This window comes from Prionailurus viverrinus, chromosome D4, assembly GCF_022837055.1.
Source record: "Prionailurus viverrinus isolate Anna chromosome D4, UM_Priviv_1.0, whole genome shotgun sequence".
NCBI classification, from domain to species: domain Eukaryota; kingdom Metazoa; phylum Chordata; class Mammalia; order Carnivora; family Felidae; genus Prionailurus; species Prionailurus viverrinus.
This window is the reverse complement of record NC_062573.1, coordinates 81,646,274-81,671,066: the sequence shown is the minus strand read 5'-3', so window position 1 is coordinate 81,671,066 and position 24,793 is coordinate 81,646,274. Positions and strand designations below refer to the sequence as shown.

Here is a 24,793-nt window from a genome sequence, read left to right as displayed (position 1 = left end):
TAGGGATATAGAAACAATACAATCTGAAATTAAAATATTCAAGTAACTGGTTACAATTAGACTATCTCCCAGAAGAGTCAAGGAAAGTCAGTAGAGAAAGTGCACTGTAAACTTAAGATATCGTACAAACTTAAAGTGATGCGTTGATAATTTTAATGTTTTTAACCAGGATTTTTAAAGAAGTCATCAGATATCTCTTTTGCTAGTAATTTTTCCATTCATTCATTGTATTTTTAATGACTGATACACCAGACACTATTCTAATGAACTTATTTAGATTAGGTTATACAACAAATGGTCATGCTGGAAAACTCTGAACTATGAGAATATGGGTGATTTCAATTTTATTTTTCTTGATAAATTTAGTGTAAGGGCCATGCATAACTTTATGATAAAAGAAAAGTTTAAATCTTGACTAACTTTACCTAAAGTATGTGAAATACTTTAAAGGAAGAAAAGAAAAATATATACAGCTGCAAAAGATCCAAGAACAGAAAGATGGGCAAGTGGAGGAAAGTTGGGGAGGGTGAACGGAGGGTGGGTGGGGTGGGATAGGGGGTGGGGGTTTGGGGGGAGTGAAAGGGGGAATTCCAAGGAGGTGGGTGGGGAAAAGGGTGGGGCTTGGACCACTGACTCAGGTCTAAGTGGTCACCCAAGGGTTATAAAAGCTTGGTTGAACCTGGCCAGGAAAGCAGCCCCAAAGTCCAGCATTGGAACACAGGCAGAGACCGGTAGGCGTCAGCGGCTGCAGGCTCTAGCGGAAAGCAAACGCCCAGGGCAGCAGCTTTCTGGTCCAAGATGCTGCGCCTGTTCTTATCCCACCTGCTGGGAGTCTGGCTGCTACTGAGCCTACGTGCCAGAGAGATCCCAGCCCAGGAGCAGGAAGTGTTAAAGGCATGCGGCCGCGAGTATGTCCGACTACAAATCCGGATCTGCGGCTCATTGTCCTGGGGAAAAAACAGTCAGCAACACCGGGAACCTCGGCAGGCACCCGCCGCACTCCCAGGTGAGCGCTCCGGCCCCCGCCGCTCCCCACTTCCCATTGGCTGTGGTCGGCCTGACGGACCGTTCGGAAGCGCACCCGCGCTGGGCGGATCCAGACCGCGCTGGCTTCCCGCGCTTAGCCCTGACTCCGAGGTTGCTGATGCCTAAAAGTTTGGAATTTTCTCTTGCAATGAGCTTTTCTAGTGAGGTCGCACCCGGGGTCTCACCAGAGGAAGTGAAAGCATCGGGCACAGCAGAGGCCTTTCCTGAGAGGCACTTGGTGCCCTTCACCTCCTGGCAGTCAGGATGATCGGGATGGGGATGAGGGGGAGCCACAGAGGTGGTTCTGTCGCCCAAAGACCCGCTGGAGGTGGGGGCGCACCTGGGTTGGACACCACAGTCAAGTCCACAGGGCACAGAGCAGACGGTCGCGTGCGCTGGTTTGAGTGCCAAAGTGCATGGGACTGAACTCGGAGACCACTGCTAGGATCCTGGAGTGGTAAATATGAAGGGTCTTCTTAACAACTCTCCTCCTTTGCAAAAAATCTGGACTGTGGCCCACATCATCCAAAATCTCTTTTAATTTTATTTTTATTTGTAAATTTCATTGAAGGGGAGAGCCTAGCCTCCCACCCTCTTTGCAATTGGGCCTTGAAGTTCATTTGCCAGAGAAGGGATTGAAGAGAAAGAAAAAGGCCTGATCCCCTACAGGAGAAAACCTGACCCCTCAGAATTGAGTACAGCTCAAATCTGGAATGGTTTAAAAAAAAAAAAAAAACTTTGTTAGTAATACTATTTAGAGAGATAAAATGGAACCTAAGTTTAAGTAGCAATACAAACTTTCACATCTAATCAGTGTAATGGGTTATATTAAATTCAGAAAAGGCAAGCTCAATTATGAATAGTGTTTTATGTTTTACAACATGTATGCGATTTATGATAAATCACAACTATATTTTATAGGCTACATAATATATCCTATATTTAAGTGACCTTCACGTAAAATCATTGTGCACACATTTACTTCTCTTTTATGGGATTTAAAGTATGATTATAAAGCTATTTACTTTATTTTTCTATACTGTTGGTCAGAGACTGATTTATTTAATGCAAGTTTTTACATAATGCTTATATTCTACACTACAGAGTTTAAAATTTTACTCATTCAAAGTCGGCAAGACCAGACTGCATTGTGTTTCCTTTGTGAATTCACTTTTTCTGAATAAATAATATGCTCATATTAAAGACTGAAACATACACATAAATACAATAAAAAAATAAAAAACACAGATACTAAAGACTCTGAAAAAATACGTGAATTTAATGAGAAAATGAAAACATCTACATTAAATGAGAAACTGACATGCACTGTTAATGTATGGGCGCCTGCCTGGCTCAGTGGGTAGAGCATGTGACTCTTATCTTGGAGTTGTATGTTTGAGACCCACCTTGGTGAATTTAAAAAATTTTTATAGTATTTTATGTCACAAATCTACTATATATATTTAACCATTCTTAGTGGACATTTAGGTTGTTTCCAAATTGTTACTTAAACACGATTTTCTGAGCACATTTAAATATAGCTATTTGGCCAAATTTCTGTTTCTGTAGCAGAGTATTGTGATTTTAAAGTTTTTTCAAAGGACTGTCTTCATTGCTACCCAGTACATAATTTAACTGGAAATAAACTAACAAAATATTGCCTGCAAGTGAAGATCAAGAAAAATGCTTAAATTACTAGGTAAGAATCATTTTGGAAGTACATATCAAGCAAAATAACTTGTGATTCATGAGCTTATAAAACCTCTATTGTTAGTTTTTGTTTTGTATTATTGTTAGTAGCCATTTTTTTTACCAGAGTGTATGCAGAAATAACACTCATTGCACCCCTTTAAAAAATAAGAGATATTTTTAACTAAAAGAGGTCTATGTTAGTAATTTTAGTCCAAAATACAGTAATTAAGAGGGCCCCTGGGTGGCTCAGTTGGTTAGGCATCTGACTTTGGCTCAGGTCATGATCTTGCTATTTGTGAGTTCGAACCCCATATCAGGCTCTGTGCTGACAGCTCAGAGCCTGGAGCCTGCTTCAGATTCTGTGTCCCCCTCTCTCTCTGTCCCTCTCCTGCTTGTGCTCTGTCTCTCTCTCTCTCTCTCAAAAATAAACAAACAGTAAAAAAAAGAGAGAGAGATGTTTATATGAATTCAGGTTGATTAGAATATTATCTTTTATTTACACTTGAGAAGGTAAAGCTGTTGATTGGAAAATGTTTCAAAATAAGTTTAAAAATTTTAATAAAAGAGTGCAATCAGGCAAAAGTAGACAAGTGGAACTACATCATACTAAAAAGCTTCTGCAGAGCAAAGGAAATAATCAGAGTAAAAAGGTAGTTTATGGATTAGGAGAAAGTATTTGCAAATCATATATCTGGAAGGGTTTAATTTCCGACACATATAAGGAACTCCTACAGCTCAATAGCAAAAAAGGTAATAATCCAATTACAAAATGGACTGAAGACATGAACAGACATTTTTGGCACAGAAGACATACAAGGGCCAACAGTTATAAGAAAAAAAGTTCTATATCACTATCATCAGGGAGATGGAAATCAAAACAACAATGGTATCACTTCACAGCTGTCAGGATAGCTATTATCCAAAAAAAAAAAAAAGACAAGAACTGTTGAGGATGTGGAAATACTAGTACCTTTGTATACTGCTGGTGGGAAAGCAAAGCAAAATGGTGCAAGCACTGTGGGAAACACTGGGGAGATGCCTCAAAAAACAACAACACAAAAGAATTCCCATATGATCCAGCAACTCCACTTCGGCATATTCATCTAAAACAAATGAAATCCAAATTTTGAAGAGATATTACCACTCCCACATGCATTGCTCACAATAGTCAATATGTGAAAAAGAATGCCAAAAAACACAGCCTATGAATAAACACAACAGAAACTACAATTGTTTTGCCTAATTCATTAACTGGCATTAAGTATATGGAAAGTTACTAAAGTTACTATTAGTTTTTCTCTGCATTCAATAAGGCCCCAACTAGAGAAGGTTTAAGTTTGAGCAAGGAGAGTTTTATGGGGAGATTGAATTAAACTTGGGGTATCTTACTGAAGGAAAATGCAAAAACTTCTCACTACCAAAAAAATGGTACAAATTCTCATCTGTCAGGTTTAGAACATGAATGAAAATGAGCATTAGAAGGAAAGATAAAATACTAGAGTTTGTTTTCTTTCACTTGAAAACTCCCAACTATTGAAGTTTGTTACTGGCTGAAAGGAGAGCATGGAGACCCTTGCTAAAGAACTCACAGGAAAGGGGCCAGCCCCAGAGCATTCATGCCTGCCTGGGTGAGGGGGTGTGATTTCCTCTGATCAATAGTCATCAATGGTTACCCAGAAATCTACAGTCCATTGTTTAGATTTATATATCTTGGCTTCATTGTTTCCACTGTTTCAAGAGCCACACTTTATTAGTAAGCTGAAAAGGACAGTTGGCTGTCCATGAAGAACAGCAAGAACTGATACAGGTTTATACTTTAATTTAAACTTCATCTGTGTCTCTAATGTTTCTGGTGCTAAAACTCTCAAAATTGTGTAAATGGAATAGGTAAGGTTAGGAGAGAGTCTACATGACCAAGAGTTTTTTGAGAGCAGGAAATATGTTTCCTTTTTATTATATCTCTTACCTGGCAGTGCCAGAGACATGGAAACAGTCAATGCAGGTTCAACCGATCTAAGAAGAAAGATACCAGGGGCTCCTGGGTGGCTCAGTCGGTTAAGTGTCCGACTTCGGCTCAGGTCATGATCTCACAGTTCATGAGTTTGAGCCCCGTGTCGGGCTCTGTGCTGACCGCTCGGAGCCTGGAGCCTGCTTCAGATTCTGTGTCTCCCTCTCTCTCTGCTCCTCCACTTGCTCGCTCGTGTGCTCTCTCTCAAAAATAAACAAACATTTTTAAAAAATAAAAATAAAAAAAAAGGAAGACATCAGCTAGTTCCTGCAGGTTCCCAGTCCAAGTTCCAACCTTCTTATTTGCCCATCCTGGGATGTGTTTAAGATCAGACTCCCTTAACATGCAGAACTTGTGTGATCCACAACCCTGGAACAAAAGTCATACAAAGTACATTAGTTAGTACACACAGCACAACAGATACCAATCTCTTCTTAAAGTCACTGGTATTTTGGTCACTGTTCTTTTAGCCCATTTCTCTAGTAAATGTAAAATACTACTGATTTGGAGTAAATACTCTGGAGAAAAGAAATTGTTAAATAGATGTATGAGGGATGTCAGAGACCAATATCTCCTTTTAGATCAGAGGAGCTGAAAATTCTGCCTTTTTACCTTTATCCTGAGGCAGTAATCTGCCACCATGGAATGTTTGAGAGGATTAAGTTAGAATTAAGTCAGAAGTCAGTAACAGAAGAAAATTAGTCAGGTAAGAAAAATTAATCTGGAGTCAAACTGAGTGTTTTCGATGACCAAGATGACTTCAGAAATGTCAGAGGGAGTCAAAGACTATGATGAAAGCATTAAGGGGACATGAAGAAAGACAGACACGAAGTCTGTGGAGTAAAGCAGAATCTTAGTAATGCTGTAGTAATTTAAGCCGCCCAACTATAATCCGCTAAATTGTTTAATCAGGATACTTGTTAACTCTGTTTTGATGTTTAATTCTATTAAGACAATACTTTCTTTCATGTCTCTGCAAAATTTTATTTTTTTTTTCCTGATGTTCCTTGAGTATTTTTCTCTACCCCCTCCTTTTTTTTTTTAATTTAGAAATCGTGTCCTCCTCCATCACCAGTGGTGCAGAAGCCTTGAATGGGATGTTGGAATACATTCCTGATTTGCCACAAGAGCTGAAGGCAACACTGTCTGAGAGGGAGCCATCATTCAGAGAACTACAACCTTCATTGAAGGATTCTAATCTTAACTTGGAAGAAGTGGAGAAAAGTATTCTTGGTAGACAAAATGAAGCTGAAGACCAAAGTCTTTCACAATTAGGAAGATCAAGGTTAGATGCACATTCTCGAATAAAGAGATCAGACTATATAAGATACAGTGACAGGTGTTGTAACGTAGGTTGTACCAGGAAAGAGCTTGCTGATTTATGCTGAGATGAAAGTATTGTGTATTTCATCCAGTGTTCACATGTATTCCTGACACATTCACTGATGGTTCTGTCACCCCACTGATTATTAAAATATGAGAAATCATTATTTTGTGTTTGGGTTTTTCATTTGGTGTGTAACAAAATATTCCTTGAATTGTTATAGTTTGTGTTAATAATAACTTTTTATTCCAAAAAATATTTTTGCCTTTTAAATTAATGGTAATTAAATTGGGTTATTGCCTCTTTAATACTGTTAACTTAAAATGACATAATCTTTATCATTTTAAACATATATAATAACTTTAAAAATTTTAATAGATAACTTAGCAAAAACTTATGCTTTGCATTAGTGAATAAGGATAAGCCTATTTTTAAAATTTGTATTTGATAAATTATAATCTGTAACCCACTCTTTCTCCTCTAGACCTAATACCCAAATGTTATTTCACTACTTAATATTAAACAAATTATTTTAATAGCAAAAGAAATAAAAATAAAAAATAACTCAACTTATATAGTGCCTAACACCAGGTACACAAAAAGGACCAAAATGTTTTTAGTGATTTTAAACTCAAATCAGATATACAGAGTCACAAAAGTTGGACTTTTCTTATAGGTTTTAAAAGATGTTTGTGTCTTCTTGAACTATTAATTGCAAACAATCAGATTGGATACTAAATCCATTTAATTTAGTTGGATTTTTCAAACTAGGGTTCTTCTAATGTTACCATCTAAGACATTAAAAGTAAATTATTTTTTAAGAAGAAAAATGAACAGATATATGGAAGAGAGTGAACAACTGAGTGTCATATATTACAGCAGAACTGTTTAACAAGGGAACAAGCTTTCTGTTCACTGAGAATTTACAAGACATTTCTATAACAAAATAACTGTGAAATGATATGAAAACTTGTTAGAATAGTAAGTAACAAATATCTTAGTATTTAGCCAGTTCCTTTGACTTACACACACATACAGTTTTAGGTAGCATTTATAGAAAAGTACACTTAAATAGCAAGTTAATCTCTATCAAATATCTGTAAACAGAATTTAAAAATTTCTCCCAAATTTTAAATCTCCATAATGGTTCACCATAATGAGGCCTTTAAGGTTTATTAAGTCCTAACCAAGGCCACCTTGTAAAACTTCATAAACAGCTGCAGAACCTCAGAGGCTATAAGCCATCTTGGACAAAGCCAGGAAGAATGCTATCTGAAATGGGAAGTCCTTCAAAGGAGAACAACGGCAGTACCCAGGAAATTTACAGCCCCAACACATGAAGAGGCATTCTTAGATACAGAAGGTATCTCCCAAGACCCTGTCCTGGCCTGCATCCCTGATATGTACCTCCATAAAAGCCCTCGGCAGGGTTCCTGGTTTCAGAATCTGCATTCACTACCTCTGATGATACAACCACACTTTAAGTAGTACAGTCTATAGTGAACCAGCTACTATATACATTCAAATAATGTTAACATCTTCAAGATATCTAATTCTTGTGTTGCCAAAGTCCTCCTAAAACTCTCATGCAAAACTAATGGTTGTATGCTTAATTTATTTCTCACATGAAAGTTTTTTCATAGTATTCTCTAATAATTGTATTTCTATGGTGTTGGTTCTGATCTCTCCTTTTTCATTCATGATTTTATCTATTTGGGTCCTCTCTCTTTTCCTTTTGAGAAGTCTGGGTAGGGGTTTGTCAAATTTTTTTTTATTCTTTCCAAAAAACAGCTCTTAAATGTATTGATCTGTTTTGTTTTTTTGGATTCTGTATCATTTTTTCCACGCTAATCTTTATTATTTCCCTTCTTCTGCTGGCTTTGGGCTTTATTTGTTGCTCCTTTTCTAGCTCCTTTAGGTTAGATTGTGTATTTGGGAACTTTCTTGCTTCTTGAGACAGGCCTGAAATGCAATGTATTTTCTTCTTAGGACTGCCAACGCTGCATCCCAAAGTGTTTGGACTGTCCTGTTTGCATTTTCATTTGCTTCCAGGTATTTTTTTTTTCTTTAATTTCTTGGTTAACCCATTCATTCTTTAGTAGGATGTTCTTTAACCTACATGTATTTGGGGGCATTCCAAATTTTTTCTTGTGGTTAATTTCAAGTTTCATAGCATTGTGATCTGAAAATATGCATGGTATGATCTCAATACTTTCATACTTATCAAGGGCTGTTTTGTAACCCAGTGTGTGATCTATTTTAGAGAATGTTCCATGTGCACTCGAGGAGAATGTGTATTCTGCTGCGTTAGGGTGAAATGTTCTGAATATATCTGTTAAGTCCATGTGGTACAATGTGTCATTCAGAGCCATTGTTTCCTTATTGATTTTCTGCTTAGAGGATCTGTCCATTGTTATAAGTGGAGTATTAAAGTCTCCTACGATTACTGTCTTATTATCAGTAAGTTTTCCTTATATTTATGATTAACTGATTTATATATCTGGGTTCTTCCACATTGGGGGCATAAACATTTACAATTGTTAGCTCTTCTTCATGGATAGACCCTTTAATTATATAATGCCCTTCCTTATCTATTGTTACAGTCTTTGTTTTAAAGACTAGTTTGTCTGATAAAAATATGGCTACTCCAGCTTTCTCTTGACATCCATTAGCATGATAGATGCTTCTCAGTCCTCTCACTTTCAATCTGCAGGTGTCTTCAGGTCTAAAATGAGTCTTTTGTAGGCAGCATATAAATGGATCTTGGTTTTGTTTTTGTTTTTTATCCATTCTGATACCCTATGTATTTTGATTGGGGCGTTTAGTCAATTTACATTCACAGTGATTACTCAAAGATATGGATTTAGTGCCATTGTGTTATCTGTAGGTTTCATGTTCTTTGTGATGGTCTCTGGTCCTTTGTAGTCTTTAGTGCTTTCCACTCACAGAGTCCCCCTTAGGATCTCTTGCAGGGCTGGTTGAGTGGTCACAAACTTCTTTAGTTTTTGTTTGTCTGGGAAAGTCTTTATCTCTCCTTCTATTCTGAATGAGAGTCTTGCTGGATAAAGGATTCTTGGATGCATATTTTTCCTATTCAGTACATTGAATATTTCCTGACACTCCCTTGTGGCCTGCCAAGTTTCAGTGGACAGGTCTGCTACTAACCTTATGTGTCTACCATTGTAGGTTAAGGACCTTTTTTCCCTACCTGCTTTCAGAATTCTCTCTTTATCTTTGTATTTTCTCAGTTTCAGTTGTGGTGTTGACCGGTCTTTGTTGATTTTAAAGGGAGTTCTCTGTGCCTCTTGGACTTGGATACCTACTTCCTTCCCCAGATTAGGGAAGCTCTCAGCTATAATTTGTTCAAATAAACCTTCTTTCCCTTTCACTCTTCTTCTTCTGGGACTCCTATGATATGGGTATTTTTTTTGTTTCATGGAATCACTTAGTTCTCTAATTCTCCCTTCATGATCTAGTAAATTCCTTTTCCTCTATTTTTCAGTTTCATTATTTTCCATAATTTTATCTTCTATTTCACCTATTTTCTCCTATGCTTCTTCCATCCTCATTGTCACTGTATCTAGTTTATTTTGCATCTCAGTTATAGCATTTTTATATTAGTTCTAATTCTAGGTCTTTGATCTTTGCAGCAAGAGCTTCTCTGGTGTCTTCTATGCTTTTTTCAAGCCCAGCTATTAGTTTTATGTTATTGTAAATTCTTGTTTACATATATTATTTATATCTGTTTTGAACAATTCTCTGGCTGTGATTTTTTCCTGAACTTTCTTTTGTGGAGAATTCCTCCATTTTATCATTTTGGCTAGGTTTCTGTCTTTGTGTGTTTTAAAACCTGTTATGCCTCCCACACTTGAGAGTGACACATACTAATATATATATTAATATATTAAATATATAAGTTAATATATTAAAAAGGGGTCATACGCTGTCCAGGGCCTCGCACTTCAGGAAGTGGTTTTTTTGGTACATCTCATGCACTCTGTGTTGCATTTTGGCTGCTCTATCCCACTGACCAGTCCTCTGCAGAGTTCCTCCTTGCTCATCGTGGTTTAGTGTTTGGACCTTCAACCAGATGCACTTCAATTTGTTGAAGCAATTTGTTGGGGAAAAAAAAGGAAAGGCAGTGGGGCCAGCTTGATCCCATAAAAAGTGAAAAATGAGGGCGCCTGGGTGGCGCAGTCGGTTAAGCGTCCGACTTCAGCCAGGTCACGATCTCGCGGTCCGTGAGTTCGAGCCCCGCGTCAGGCTCTGGGCTGATGGCTCGGAGCCTGGAGCCTGTTTCCGATTCTGTGTCTCCCTCTCTCTCTGCCCCTCCCCCGTTCATGCTCTGTCTCTCTCTGTCCCAAAAATAAATAAAAACGTTGGGAAAAAAAAAATTAAAAAAAAAAAAAAAGAAAAATGAAAGGGGAGCCAGAGAATCAAAAAACCATAAGTCTAAGTCCAGAGAAAGAGAAAGGAAAATAAAGAATAAGAAAGAGAAAAGATATAAAAAAAAATAGAACAAAAATGACTTGTCAAAAAAATTTATATATATATATGTGTGTGTATATATATATATATATACATTTATATATACATATACACACACACACAATTATATATTGACCAACATATATATTGATCAAATAATATATATTAGTATATATGACATATACTATATATTACATACAATATATAATAATACATATAATATTGACATATATATATATATATATATATATACACACACATACAGAGAGAGAGAGAGAGAGAGAGAGAGAGAGAGACACTCAAAAGAAACCAGAAACTATGAGCCTGATCCCAAAAGGAAAAAAAGAAGAGGGAAGAAAGGAAAAAAAAGAAAAACCAGCTGTCTGTTGGTGCCTGGGACCCGTGACTGTGCTGTTCTGGAGGAGAGGCCAGCTGTGTTGGGTCAGTCAGTCTTGCTCCAGTTGATAAGCAGTTGCCAGGCACGAAGGGGCGGGTTGGGTGTGTGTGTGTCCTGCCTCTGCTGGGGTCTGCTGCTCTCTGAAGTCCCACCATGTTGGCATTGGGGGGAAAATGGCATCTCTCCACTCTATATGTGGTATCTCAACCCACACTGTTTAGGCAGCCCTTACAGAAAACCCGGGCGGTCAGCTTGCCCTGCTCCACAGTTCTCCCACGCCTTTTAGGCGCTTGGTTGGGATTCAAAACCCAGCTTGGTGTAGCTCCTCTCCCCTGTTCTAGAGTACAGCCCCTCTGCCCTGCAGATAAAAGGCCTTTGGCTGGCACCTGCAGTGTCTTTTGTCCTGGGGGAGGCAATAAACCCTCTTCCCAAAGTACTCCAGGAAGGGTACTATTCTCTTCCAATGTGCCCCTGTGATCACTACTGTGCTCTATATACTCCAGACTGGCTCCCTCCTCCCCAGGAGCAGGCGCCAAGACTCCGGCTTTGCTCCAAAGAAAGCCCTGCACTTCCCAACCTCCAAGTTTCAGCTCCTAAGGCTGTTTGCGAATAATAAACTGGCACTCTCTGTATTTCTTGTTCCCCAATCCATGGTCCAGAGAGGTTTTCCTCTTGTGCTCACTTGATGCCGCACTTTCACAACTGCTCTCTCCCTTTTGTCTCTCCACAGAGACAAATTCACATACATGTGCCTCGATCCTGCCAAGCTGTCTCCCTCCAACTGTGGAGATCCTTTGTCACTGTGCAGATCGATTTCCTGAGTGTTCCAAGTGATCTGACCTCAATACAGCCATGTTTGAGGTACAAAGAAAATCCCAGTCCTCCTACTCCTCCACCATCTTAACTTTCTGCCTCAACATTATTTTTTAAAGAAGTTTTCCGTTTACAAAAAAATGTAGCAAAAAGTACAGAGTTCCCATTTACCCCTCTCACTCACAGAAACAGTTTCCTCTATTATTAACATCTTGTATTAAGATCAGCCGTTTCTTCTTTTCTTTTAATTTTTATTTTAATTCTAGTTAGTTAACATACAAGGTTATGTTAGTTTCAGGTACACAATATAGTGATTCAACAATGCCATAGATCACCTGCTGCTCATCACAAGTGCATTCTTTAATCCCCATCACCTATTTAGCCCATCCCCCCACCACCCTCCCCTCTGGTAACCATCAGTGTGTTCTCTATAATTAAGAGCATATTTCTTGATTTCTCTCCCTCTCTTTTTTCCCTGTTGGTTGTTTGTTTTTAAAACTGCACATATGAGTGAACTGATATGGTATTTCTCTTTCTATGACTTACTTATTTCACTTAGCAATATATTCTCTAGCTCCATTCATGTCATTGTAAATGGCAAATTTTCACTCTTTTTTATGGCTGAATAATATTCCACTGTATGTATGAATGTATAGTGCATATAGCCTTCTGAATTAGTGTTTTTGTATTCCTTGGGTGAATACCCGGTAATGAGACTGATGCATCATAGGTTATTTTATTTTTAACTCTTCGAGGAACCTCGATACTGTTTTCCACAGTGGCTGTACAAGCTTGCATTCTCACCAACAGTGCATGAGTGTTCCTTTTCCTCCACATCCTCACCAACATCCGTTGTTTTTCTGTGTTGTTGATTTTAGCCATTCTGATAGCTGTGAGGTAATTTGTCATTGTAGTTTTAAACTGCATTTCCCTGATGATGAATGATTTTGAGCATCTTTTCATGTGACTGTTGGCCTTCTGGACATCTTCATTGGAATACATGTATATTCATGTCTTCTGCCCATTTCTTAATTGAATTATTTGGTTTTTGGATGTTGAGTTTTATAAATTCTTTACAGATTTTGGATACTAACCCTTTATTATGTAAGTCATTTGCAAATATCTTCTCCATTCAATAGGTTGCCTTTTAGTTTTGTTGACTCTTTCCTTCACTGAGCAGAAGTTTTTTTATTCTGATGTTAGTCCCAACAGTTTATTTTTGCTTTTACTTCACTTGCCTCAGAAGATATATCTAGAAAAAAAGTTGCTATGGTTGATGTCAAAGAGGTTACTGCCTGTGTTCTCTTCTAGGATTTTTATGGTTTCAGGTCTCACATTTAGGTCTTTAATTCATTTTGAATCTATTTTCGTGTGTAAGAAAGTGGTCCAGTTTCTTTCTTTTGCATGTTGCTGTCCAGTTTTCTCAACACCATTTGTTGAAGAGACTGTCCTTTTCCCATTGGATATCCTTTCCTGTTTTGTCAAATTTTAACTGATCATTTAGTTGTGCTTTCATTTCTGGGTTTTCTATTCTGTTCTACTGATCTATATGTCTATTTTTGTACCAGTACCTGCTGTTTTGATTACTAGAGCTTTGTAATATAACTTGAAGTTCAAAAGTTTGATGCCTACAACTTTGCTTTTCTTTTTCAAGACTGCTTTGGCTATTCAGGGTCTTTGGTGGTTCCATACACATTTTAGGATTGTTTGCTCTAGCTCTGTGAAAAACACTGGTAGTATTTTGACAGGGATCACATTAAATGTGTTGATTGCTTTGGGTAGTATAAACATTTTAACATTAAATGTGTAGATTGCTTTGGTTAGTATAGACATTTTAACAATATTTGTTCTTCCAATCCATGAGCATGGAATGTCTTTCCATTTCTTTGTGTCATCTTCCATTTCTTTCACCAGTGTCTTATAGTTTTCAGAGTACAGATCTTTCACCTCTTTGATTAGGTTTCCTCCTAGGTAACTGGGATTGTTTTAATTTCTCTTTCTGTTGCTTCATTACTGGTATACAGAAATGCAACAGATTTATGTAGGTTGATTTTGTATTCTGCAACTTTACTGAATTCATTCATTTATCAGTTCTAGCAGTTTTTGGTGAAGTATTTGGGTTTTCTATATATAGTATCATGTCATCTGCAAATAGTGAAAGTTTTGCTTTTTCATTATCAATTTGGACACCTTTTCTTTTTGTTGTCTGAGGCTTATGGCTAGGACTTCCAGCACTATGCTGAATAAAAGTGGGGAGAGTGGACATCATTGTCTTGTTCCTGACCTTAAGGAAAAAGTTCTGAGTTCTTCCCCATGGAGGATGATGTTAGCTGTGGGTTTTTCATATATGGCCTTTATTATAATGAGGTATATTCCCTCTAACCCTACTTTGTTGAGGACTTTTATCATGAATGGATGGTGTACTCTGTCAGATGCTTCTCTGTATCTATTGAAATGATCAGATGGTTTTTATCCTTTCTCTTACATGATGTATCATGTTGATTCTTTTGTGAAGATTGAACCACCCTTGCAACCAAGGAATAAATCCCACTTGATCATGATTAATGATTTTTTTAATGTATTGTTAAATTTGGTTTGCTAGTATTTTGTTAAGGATTTTTGCATCTATATTCATCAGAGAGAGATATTGGCCTGTAATTCTCTTTTTTAGCGGAGTCTTTATCTGGTTTTGGTATCATGGTAATGTTAGCCTCATGGAATGAATTTGGAAGTTTCATTCCATTTCTATTTTTTGAAATAGTTTGAGAACAATAGGCATTAATTCTTCCTTAAATGTTTGGCAGAATTCACCTGTGAAGCCATCTGGCCCTGGACTTTTGTTTGTTGGGAGTTTTTGATTAGTGATTCCATTTTTTTGCCCGTTATTGGTCTGTTCAAATTTTCTATTTCTTCCTGTTTCAGTTTTGACAGTTTACATGTTTCTAACAATTTATCCATTTCTTCTAGGTTGTCCAGTTTGTTGGCATACAGATTTTCACAATATTCTCTTATAACTATATTTCCGAGATGTTGATTGTTATTTCTCCTCTCTCATTTGTGATTTTATTTATTTGAGTTCTTTGTAATTTTTCTTGGTAAGCCTAGCTAGAGGTTTATCAATTTTATTGATTTTTTCAAAGAAACAGCTCCTGATTTCATTGATATGTTGTATTTTTTCCTTAGTTTCTATCATTGTAGATTTGTTCTGCCAGGCTTTGGACTGCTCTCTGGCTTATTTACTTGGATGGGGATGATATCTAGTTGTAAACATGAAATGGGATGAGCTTAGGGTCCTCCTATGCCACGACTTTCCCCAGATCATCCGTTTAATCTTACATGAGCTTTGGAAGATTGTATCTATCAAGGAGCTGGTCCATTTAATCTATTATATTAAATTCGTGGGCAAAGAGTTGTTCACAGCATTTCTTTAGTATCTTTTTAATGTCCATAATATCTGTCATGATGGACTCTCTTTCGTTTTTGATATTTGTATTGTGTCTACCCTCTTTTTCTCTTAATCTAGTCAGAGGTTTATCATTTCATTGATCTTTTAAAAACCAGATTTTGATATCATTGATTTTCTCTATTGACTTCCTGTTTTCATGTTCATTGATTTCTAGCCTAATTGTCTCTACTTGCTTTGTGTTTAACGTGCTATTCTTTTTCTAGTCTCCTAAGGTAGAAGGTTAGATGACTCATTTTGGATATCTCTTCCTTCTAATACATGCATTCAATGCTATAAATTTTTCTGTAAGTGCTGCTTTTACTACATCCTACAAGTTATGTTTTCATTTTCATTAAATTCAACGTATTTTAAAATTTCTCTTGACAATGTCTATTTGATTCATGTGTTTGATTCATGTTCTATCTTAGAGAGGCTAGAAAAAAGAAAGGTGTCAGGGTGACTAAGTGAGACACTAAAGGGAACCAGAATCAAGGGCAATGTGTCCTTCAGCCAATTACAGATGAAAGTAAGTTTGATGCTGTCAGGCATTTGGAAGTTCCAATGGATTTTCTTTAAAGGCAAGACTTTGGTCTGGAACCAAACCAGCAAGATCTCCAAAGTATGCCTGTAATATTTATTTCCCCTTCAATTTTCTTTGATTCATTCGTTGTTCAGAAGGTTATTGTTTAATTTCCATGTATTAGTGAATTTTCTAGTTTTATTTTTATTGATTTTTAGTTTCATACCATTGTAGTCAGAAAAAATATTTGGTATGATTTCAGTCTTCTTGAATTTACTAAGATTTGTTTTATGGGCTAACATATGGTTAATCCTAGAAAATGTTCTACATATGCTGGAGAAGAATGTATATTCCACTGTTGTCAGATAGAATTTTCTGTGTAGGTCTATTAGGTCCATTTGGTTTATATTGCTATTCAATTCTTTGGATGGTCTATCCATCATTGATAGTTGGGTACTAAGTCCCCAACTATTATTGTATTTCTGTTTATTTCTCCTTTTAGTTCTGTTAGTTTTTGCTTCTTGTATTTAGGTACTCCAATGTTAGTGCATAAATATTTACAATTGTTATATCTTCTTGAAATTTTGACCCCTTTAGCATTATATAATGATTTTCTTTGTCTTTTTTACCACTTTTAAAGTCTTTTTTTTCTGACACAAATATAGCTACCGTTGCTTTTTTGTTGTAGTTATCATTTGCTTAAAATATCTCTTTCCATCCCTTCACTCTCAGTATAATGTGTCTTTAAGGGTAAAGTTAGTCTCTGGTAGGTAGCATATTGTTGGAACTTTTTTTTAATCCATTCATCAATTTTATGTCTTTTGGAGAATTTAAGCCATGTTACATTTAAAGCAAATACTGATAAGTACGGATGTACTATTGCCATTTTATTAACTGTTTTCTCGTTGTATTCTGGATTTATCATTCCTTGTTGCTTAACCTGTCGTCTTTGCATTTTGATGTCTTGTATCAATATGCTCTGACTTCTTTATCATGTTCTTTTATGTAATTACTACAGGCTATTCCCTTGTAGTTACCGTGAGGTTTACATAACATATCTTAAGGTTATTATAACACCCTAATTTAAACTAAGAACAAATTAAACCACAATAGAATTCTTAAGCTTTACACTTTTACTTCTCTTCCTCACATTTTCAGTTATTAATGTTATAATTTACATATTTTTATATTGTGTAACTAATAATAGAGTGTTTATTTATGGTTATTTATACTACACTTGTTTTGTAACATATGAACTAGAATTTTAAGTGATAACACACCATCATTACCATATTACAGAATCTAACTTTGACTACACATTTACCATTACCAGTGAGTTTTATAATGCCTTATGTTACAATTTTAATTAGCATTATTTTAGTTCTATTCAAATAATTCTTTTAGAATTTAGAATTTCTTATAAGGCAGTTCTAGTGGTGATAAATCCTCTCACCTTTATTTATTTGGGAAAACCTATCTTTCCTTCATTTCTGAAGGACAGCTTCACTGGGTATAGTGTTCTTGGTTGGCAGGTTTTTTTTTCCTTTCAATAATTTGAATATTGTCATCCCATTCTCTTGTGGCCTGAAAAGTTTCTGTTGAGAAATCTGCCAGTAGTGTCTGCCAGTAGTCTGATGGACTACTCCCTTGCATGTAACTTCTCCTTTTTCTGTTGCTGCTTTTATAATTCTTTGTCTTTGACTTTTGAAAGTTTAATTACAATGTTTCTTGGTGTTCACTCTCTTTGGGGTCCTCTGGATGTCTTCCCCAAGTTTGGGAAGTTTTCAGCCATTATTGCTTTAAATATACTTTCTCTCCCTTTCTCCTTTCTCTTGTCCTTTTAGAATATTGTTTCTTTTCATTGTGTCTCAGACGTCCCACAAGCTTTCTTCACTCTTTTTTATTCTTTTTTCTTTTTGCTTCTCCAACTGGGTAACTTCAAATGTCCTATCTTCCAGGCCAATGATTCTTTTTTTCTACACAATTGAGACTAGTTTTGAAGGTCCTTATTGAATTCTTCAGTCTGGTTATGGTATTTTTCAGCTCTAGAATTTCTGCTTTCTTTCTTTTTTATGGTTTCTATTATTTTTGTTGAATTTGTTTTTTCATGCATTATTTTCCTTATTTTGTTTGTCTGTGTTCAAGCAGTTGGCTAAGTTTAGGAGACTTTTTTGGAATTCCTTTTCTGAATTCTCATAAACCTCCATTTCTTTAGGATAAGTTATTAGAGATTTATTAGTTTCCTTTGGTGCAATATTTACTGATTTTTAAATAATCCTTGATTCTTGACATTGGTATCTGCTTATTTGAGTAAGCATTCTCCTCATATACAAACTTTGCAGGTTTGCTTTGGCAGACATTTCTTCACCAGTCAGTTCAATCTGGATTTCTGGACATGTCTTTAGGTAACATTCGGGGGCAGGTGGTATCTCCTATTAGGGCTTATTTTTGGGTGAGGCAACTGTTCAAGCTCTTGAGGGCAGGTGTGGGAAGGTATGTGCCACTGACTGAGAATAACTGAATAGGACCACTGGCTTGGTTCCCTGCCCAAGTGAGGCTATAGGATAAGCTCCAGAGTTGCCTCAATTCTCTGGTCAGGCTTAGTAGATGCTTGGGACTGGATACTCGACTCAACAGTAGGTGGGGCTATGACTTATCTCCCCTGCCCTGATGGGGCTGCAATACAGAACTCAGAGCTGCATGGATCATTGTTGTGGGACCTGAACCAGGAAAGAGTATAAATGGAATATCCTGGTCATGTGAGGCCACCAATTTTGCTCTGCAGAAGGGAAACCCACAAGCTGAGTTCTCTGTTCAAGTGCCACTGTAAGCATGGCTGATGGCTGGGCTATGCAGCTTCCTGTGTGCTCTGGTAAGGTTCTCTGGTTGGGCAAGCTGAAGGCTTGTATTCAACAATAAATGGGGCTATTAAATAGTTTCCCTCCCTAGGCATAACAGGAGAAGCAGCTCCAAGGCCACCAAGGTTCTTTGTATTCTTGACTCAAGTTCCTTGTCCAAACAGAAGCACTGACTTTGCTCTGAGGGCAATCAACTCTGCCCACCCATCTCTCAGTTTAAGCAATGCTAGATTACTGAGAAGCTTCTAAGTGTTTTCATCAGCCCTTCCTGTCAGATGGGGCTGGAAGCCATACTCTACACTAGGTGGGGCTATGATTCAGCTCTTCTGCCTGGGAGTGAGCAGACTAGGATCCAAGGTTCACAAAACTCCTTGTTTGAGGACCTGAATCAAGCAGACCTGCACCCCACCGAGTTCCTTGGTCAGAATATACTACTGACTTGGCTCTGCATATTAGCAAAATCACTGGTTAGGCCCACTACTTGAGCTCACAGATAAGAACTTGGTCCACCAAGATCCAAGTACTAACTGCTTGCAGCCCCTCCCCATGGTTCCAACACAGATTCACCCTAGTTGAGTACTGCAGATTCCCCAGGATACTCTTGGAGTGCAACCAGTGCAGGAACTCCCATGAAGTGACCCACAATGCTGGTGAAGCTAGATATCCCACGTGGACTCTCCTGACCCACTGGAGGAACTGTAGGCTCAGAGGAGACTTCTCAGCAAGGTGCCCTGTGAGCCTGAGGGAAGGGCAATGCCATCAGGTATAGCTATTCCTCTTACTCTTCTATGTAGTCTTGGTCTCTGTGGTACAGGGGGTTGTTTCAGCCTCATTCCCCTGTTAATGGTCCTAGTCCATGTTCTTTCAGCGTGTCTTGTCCATGGTAGGTGTCAGTTGCTATTCTTAGGAGAGGGAGTGAAGTCAGGAACAATCTACATCGCCATTTGGTGACATCACACCTCAGTTGTTTTTTAAACTAGGGTTCTTTCATGCTTCGAAGAGATTCTAGCATGCATTTTTAAGTGATAAAATAAGTTGTCTTGAAAGACTCTTTCTTCATGTAACAGGTATGAATTTATAAGCACTCTCTGTGTTGTGTGAGAAATATTTAACTTCATTTTTATCACATGAACATAAATTAAACTTCTGCCACTGGGTGGGAATATCATACTTAAACATTATTTTAATAGGACTCTGCCATTAAGCTGTGCCTTGAAACATGCGGTCTTAGCATCAAAGCATCAAACACAGAAGATATTTCTGAAATTCTCAGTTCCCCAGAGTCTCAGAGCTTTCAAGTGAGCCCACTTGAATTATGTAACAGATTTGTATACAAGTATTTGAAAAAGAAGACAATATGGATAGTTACTGAATACTAATCAAAGCAAGGGAGGTGAACTACACATCAACATGTCAAGACCATTCAAAGACTACTGAGCAGCATAGCAAAACCCAAGAATTCAACTTCATATATATTTGATCATATTTTCCTTCTCCATATGTATATATAGATAAGAAAAGTCAATACACTTATCTGTGCCTCTTCCTTATACCTTGTGAGAAGTATCTGCAAAATCTTTAGAATTACTGGGCATTTACAAATGATGGAAAGAGCGGTTTTAGGAAGATGCTCTTTAGTCCTTCTGATATTCCACTAATTCTTGCTAATGGTTGGTGTATTTATAACTTTTGCCATTTCTTGAGGAATATATAGGCAACTTAAAAGTAAATGGATTACTATTAAGATGTTGCATCAGGGTCTTGGGCAGTCACTAGGTGGTGATTCCTCAATTCTACAGCAAACTGGAGACAAGAGGAAATCCTTAAAAAAAAAGATGCCTAGCTTTGACACTGGGACATACTAATTGTTTTGACAAGCAACACAGGCATGGGATTTTTATTGAAAGTTCTCCAGGTGAATCTAATGTGCTGTAACATTGGGGAATCACTGGGCAGGGTTTTAGGGCCTAAGGTGGGAGAAGGACTATAGACCAGTGGCTGAACTCAAACATAAGTCATGCTACTGAGAAAGAGAATCCAGGTTATAGAAGGTGGACTTCATTGGAAAGTTACTTTTTTTTCCTAATAAACAGCTGAAGATTATAAATCCAGTAAGTGTTTAAACAAACTTTGGTACATTGTGTCATAGAATAATAATCAGCAATAAAAAGCAACCAAGTAGTGATCCATGCAAAAACCTGGGTGAATCTCCACAGAACTAAGCTAAGTGAAAAAAGCCAAACCTAAAGATTACATATTACATTATTCCTTTATAAAGATTTTTTAAATGACACAATTATACAAAGACCTATCTACTGAAGGTTAAGGCCGGGGGTGGGCGGGGGGGGGGGGGGGGGAAGCCTGGGAGGGAATTTGGTATGACTATGAAGATCTTTGTAGTACTGGAATCATTTTATTGTTTAATTCTTTTTGTTCAATATATGAAATTTATTGTCAAATTGGTTTCCATACAACACCCAGTGCTCATCCCAAAAGGTGCCCTCCTCAATAACCATCACCCACCCTCCCCTCCCTCCCACCCCCATCAACCCTCAGTTGAAACCCCCATGGGTTTCTGTTAAGTTTCTCAGGATCCACATAAGAGTGAAAACATATGGTATCTGTCTTTCTCAGTATGGCTTATTTCACTTATCACAACACTCTCCAGTTCCATCCACGTTGCTACAAAGGGCCATATTTCATTCTTTCTCATTGCCACATAGTACTCCATTGTGTATATAAACCACAATTTCTTTTTTTTTTAATTTTTTTTCAACGTTTTTTTATTTTTATTTTTGGGACAGAGAGAGACAGAGCATGAACGGGGGAGGGGCAGAGAGAGAGGGAGACACAGAATCGGAAACAGGCTCCAGGCTCTGAGCCATCCGCCCAGAGCCTGACGCGGGGCTCGAACTCACGGACCGCGAGATCGTGACCTGGCTGAAGTCGGACGCTTAACCGACTGCGCCACCCAGGCGCCCCATATAAACCACAATTTCTTTATCCACTCATCAGTTGATGGACATTTAGGCTCTTTCCATAATTTGGCTATTGTTGAGAGTGCTGCTCTAAACATTGGGGTACAAGTGCCCCTATGCATCAGTACTCCCATATCCCTTGGGTAAATTCTTAGCAGAGCTACTGCTGGGTCATAGGGTAGGTCTATTTTTAATTTTTTAAGGAACCTCCACACTGTTTTCCAGAGTGGCTGCACCAATTTGCATTCCCACCAACAATGCAAGAGGGTTCCCGTTTCTCCACATCCTTGCCAGCATCTATAGTCTCCTGACTTGTTCATTTTGGCCACTCTGACTGGCGTGAGGTGATATCTGAGTGTGGTTTTGATTTGTATTTCCCTGATGAGGAGTGACGTTGAGCATCTTTTCATGTGCCTGTTGGCCATCCGGATGTCTTCTTTAGAGAAGTGTCTATTCATGTTTTCTGCCCATTTCTTTACTGGATTATTTGCTTTTTGGGTGTGGAGTTTGGTGAGTTCTTTATAGATTTTGGATACTAGCCCTTTGTCCAATATGTCATTTGCAAATATCTTTTCCCATTCCGTTGGTTGCCTTTTAGTTTTGTTGGTTGTTTCCTTTGCTGTGCAGAAGCTTTTTATCCTCATGAGGTCCCAGTAGTTCATTTTTGCTTTTAATTCCCTTGCCTTTGGGGATGTGTCAAGTAAGAGATTGCTACGGCTGAGGTCAGAGGTCTTTTCCTGCTTTCTCCTCTAGGGTTTTGATGGTTTCCTGTCTCACATTCAAGTCCTTTATCCATTTTGAGTTTATTTTTGTGAATTGTGTGAGAGAGTGGTCTAGTTTCAATCTTCTGCATGTTGCTGTCCAGTTCTCCCAGCACCATTTGTTAAAGAGACTGCCTTTTTTCCATTGGATGTTCTTTCCTGCTTTGTCAAAGATTAGTTGGCCAACTAATCTTTAGAATCGTTTTATAACTAGACTATAGCAATGTCAATACCCTAGTTGTGGTGTTACACTATAATTTCACAAGATGTTACCATCAAGAAAAACTGGGTAGAGCATAAACATGATCTTGCTGCATGACCTTTTAAATTTTTTTATTATGTTTATTTTGAGAGAGAGAGAAAGCGCGTGAGAGGGGGAAAGGCAGAGAGAGAGGGAGACACAGAATTCAAAGCAGGATCCAGGCTCTGAGCTATCAGCACAGAGCCCGACACAAGGCTCGAACCCACAAGCCATGAGATCATGACCTGAGTTGAACGACTGAGCCACCCAGGCGCCCCTTGCTGCATGATTTCTTACATTCACATATGTGGATTTCCATGATTTCAAAATGTAAAATTTTAAATTTTTACAATTTTAAAAATTCCTCAAAGCCCTAAGAATCAGAGGGAGTAAGTGTAGGTTGTTTCCTGTGGACAATCAGATAAAAGGGTAGGAATTCATGGAAGATATAAAGTAGTTGGAAAGATACTGACTGTGAAATATGAAAGACCAGGAGATTCACTCTTTAAATACCTACTTCAAGTGCTTACAAAGCATGCCTAATACTCTCATGAGAAACTGATAAATGTAAGTTTATTTCACATAAAAAAATTATACCAGTTATACATTTGTGTCAGTTAGGACTGTATTCTCCGTAAATAACAGAATATAATGCAACAGTGGCTTAAAGAAGCCTATGGAGTAAACATCTAGCATGCCACTGATGCCAGCAGGCTTCTCTCACTTTTCCAGTAAGCTGTAAGCTTAGCATATAGGCCTTCTTCCTATGCTCCCACCTCATGCTTCCAAGATGACTGCTGCATCTCCCAGTATCAGCGTACATTATAAATAGGGAAAGAAGGGGACACGAGAAGGTTTAGTGCCTGGATCAGAAAAGCAAAGGCTTTGTCAGAAACCTTCACATATGTTCTTATACTGCATTGGTCAGAAGTGTATCACACAAGCACTGCTACCTGCCTGTGTTAATTTTCTAGGATTGTAATAACAAAATACCAGAGACTTGGTGGTTTGAAGGAAAGAAATGTATTTCCTCATAGTTTTGGAAGCTGGAAGTATAAGATTAAGGTGCTGGAAGGATTGGTATTTCCTGAAGGCCTCTCTCCTTAGATAGGAGCCAGCTGCCTTCTCACTGTGTCCTTCCATGTCCTTCTTTCTGTGTGCTTACATTCCAGGTATCTCTCCCTCTTCTTATAAGGAAACCAGTCACATTTGATTAGCGCCTTACCTACATGACATTTAACCATAATTATTTCTTAAAAGACTCTATCTCCAAACACAATATATTCTAAGGTATTGGGGTTTGGGGTTTGGTTTTCTACATATTAATTTGGGGTACACAATTCAGTCTATAACATTCTGTCCTCTAACCCATCAAAATTCATGACCTTCTCACATGCAAATGACATTCATTCCCATTCCAACAGCTCAAAATTCTTTTTAATAAAAATTTTTAATGTTTATTTTTTGAAAGAGAGTTCAAGCGGGAGGAGGGGGGACAGAAAGAGAGGGAGAGAGAAATCCCAAGCTGGCTCCACAGTCACCGCAGAGCCCAATGCAGGGCTTAAACCCATGAGATCATTACCTGAGACAAAACCAAAGTTGAATGGTTAACCAACTGAGCCACCCAGACGCACCAACAGTTCGAAATTCTTAACCCATTCTAGCATCAATTCTAGGTCTGAAGTCTTATCTGAAGATCTTCCAAATCACATATGGGTGACACTCAAGGTATGATTTATCCTGAGGCAAAATTCCTTTCTGCAGGACAACCTGTGAAATCAGGCAATTTATATGTTCTAAAACACAATGGTGAGAAACAATGGAATAGGCATAGGATAAACATTCCCAATTCCACAAGGGAAAAATATAAAAAAGAGAAAAGGTGATGGGTTCCAAGCAAGTGTATATATAACATGACAAGGCAAATTCCTTTAGATTTTAATGCTCAAGTATAATCCTTTTTGGCTTGATGCTCTGCCTTTTGGACCTGATGGGGCTCTACCTTGGGCAGTTGCACTTTCTCATAACTCTAGGCAAAAGTCTTACCCATGAGACAATGGGAGATAGCAGTCTTGTCTTCTGAAATAAAGGAGGAGGCAGCTTTGCCCCAGGACCTGTGGTGCAGAAGCAGCCCTACCAATCCCTGAATCATCGTTAAATGTCTTGTAGGTAAGGCCCTACCTTCTTTTCCTGAAGAATAATGTTCATAATGGAATAGTTCTACTCTTCCATTCTGTAGAAT

The 24,793-nt window shown here is 37.9% G+C and overlaps 1 protein-coding gene and 1 long non-coding RNA gene across 2 annotated transcripts in view; one reads left to right on the top strand and one right to left on the bottom strand.

Moving 5' to 3' along the window:
- LOC125150078 (uncharacterized) overlaps positions 1-4,756 on the bottom strand; it is a 78,146-nt gene extending 73,390 nt beyond the window's left edge. The window contains exon 1 of the long non-coding RNA XR_007146159.1: positions 4,685-4,756. This is a non-coding gene — a long non-coding RNA (uncharacterized LOC125150078). The remainder of the gene's footprint in view (positions 1-4,684) is intronic.
- RLN1 (relaxin 1) lies at positions 728-6,188 on the top strand. Its single transcript, XM_047829414.1, has 2 exons — positions 728-1,006; positions 5,777-6,188. Exons 1-2 carry the CDS (start codon positions 799-801, stop codon positions 6,112-6,114), a joined length of 546 nt encoding a protein of 181 aa, XP_047685370.1. The 5' UTR covers positions 728-798; the 3' UTR covers positions 6,115-6,188.
- Positions 6,189-24,793: the final 18,605 nt, after the last annotated feature.

What these genes read in the sequence shown, in the direction of transcription:
- RLN1 (XM_047829414.1), top strand. Translation starts at nt 799, where the DNA reads ATGCTGCGCCTGTTCTTATCCCACCTGCTGGGAGTCTGGCTGCTACTG. An exon ending in GGCACCCGCCGCACTCCCAG is followed by an intron (nt 1,007 to 5,776) that starts GTGAGCGCTCCG and finishes TTTTTAATTTAG; the next exon opens with AAATCGTGTCCTCCTCCATC.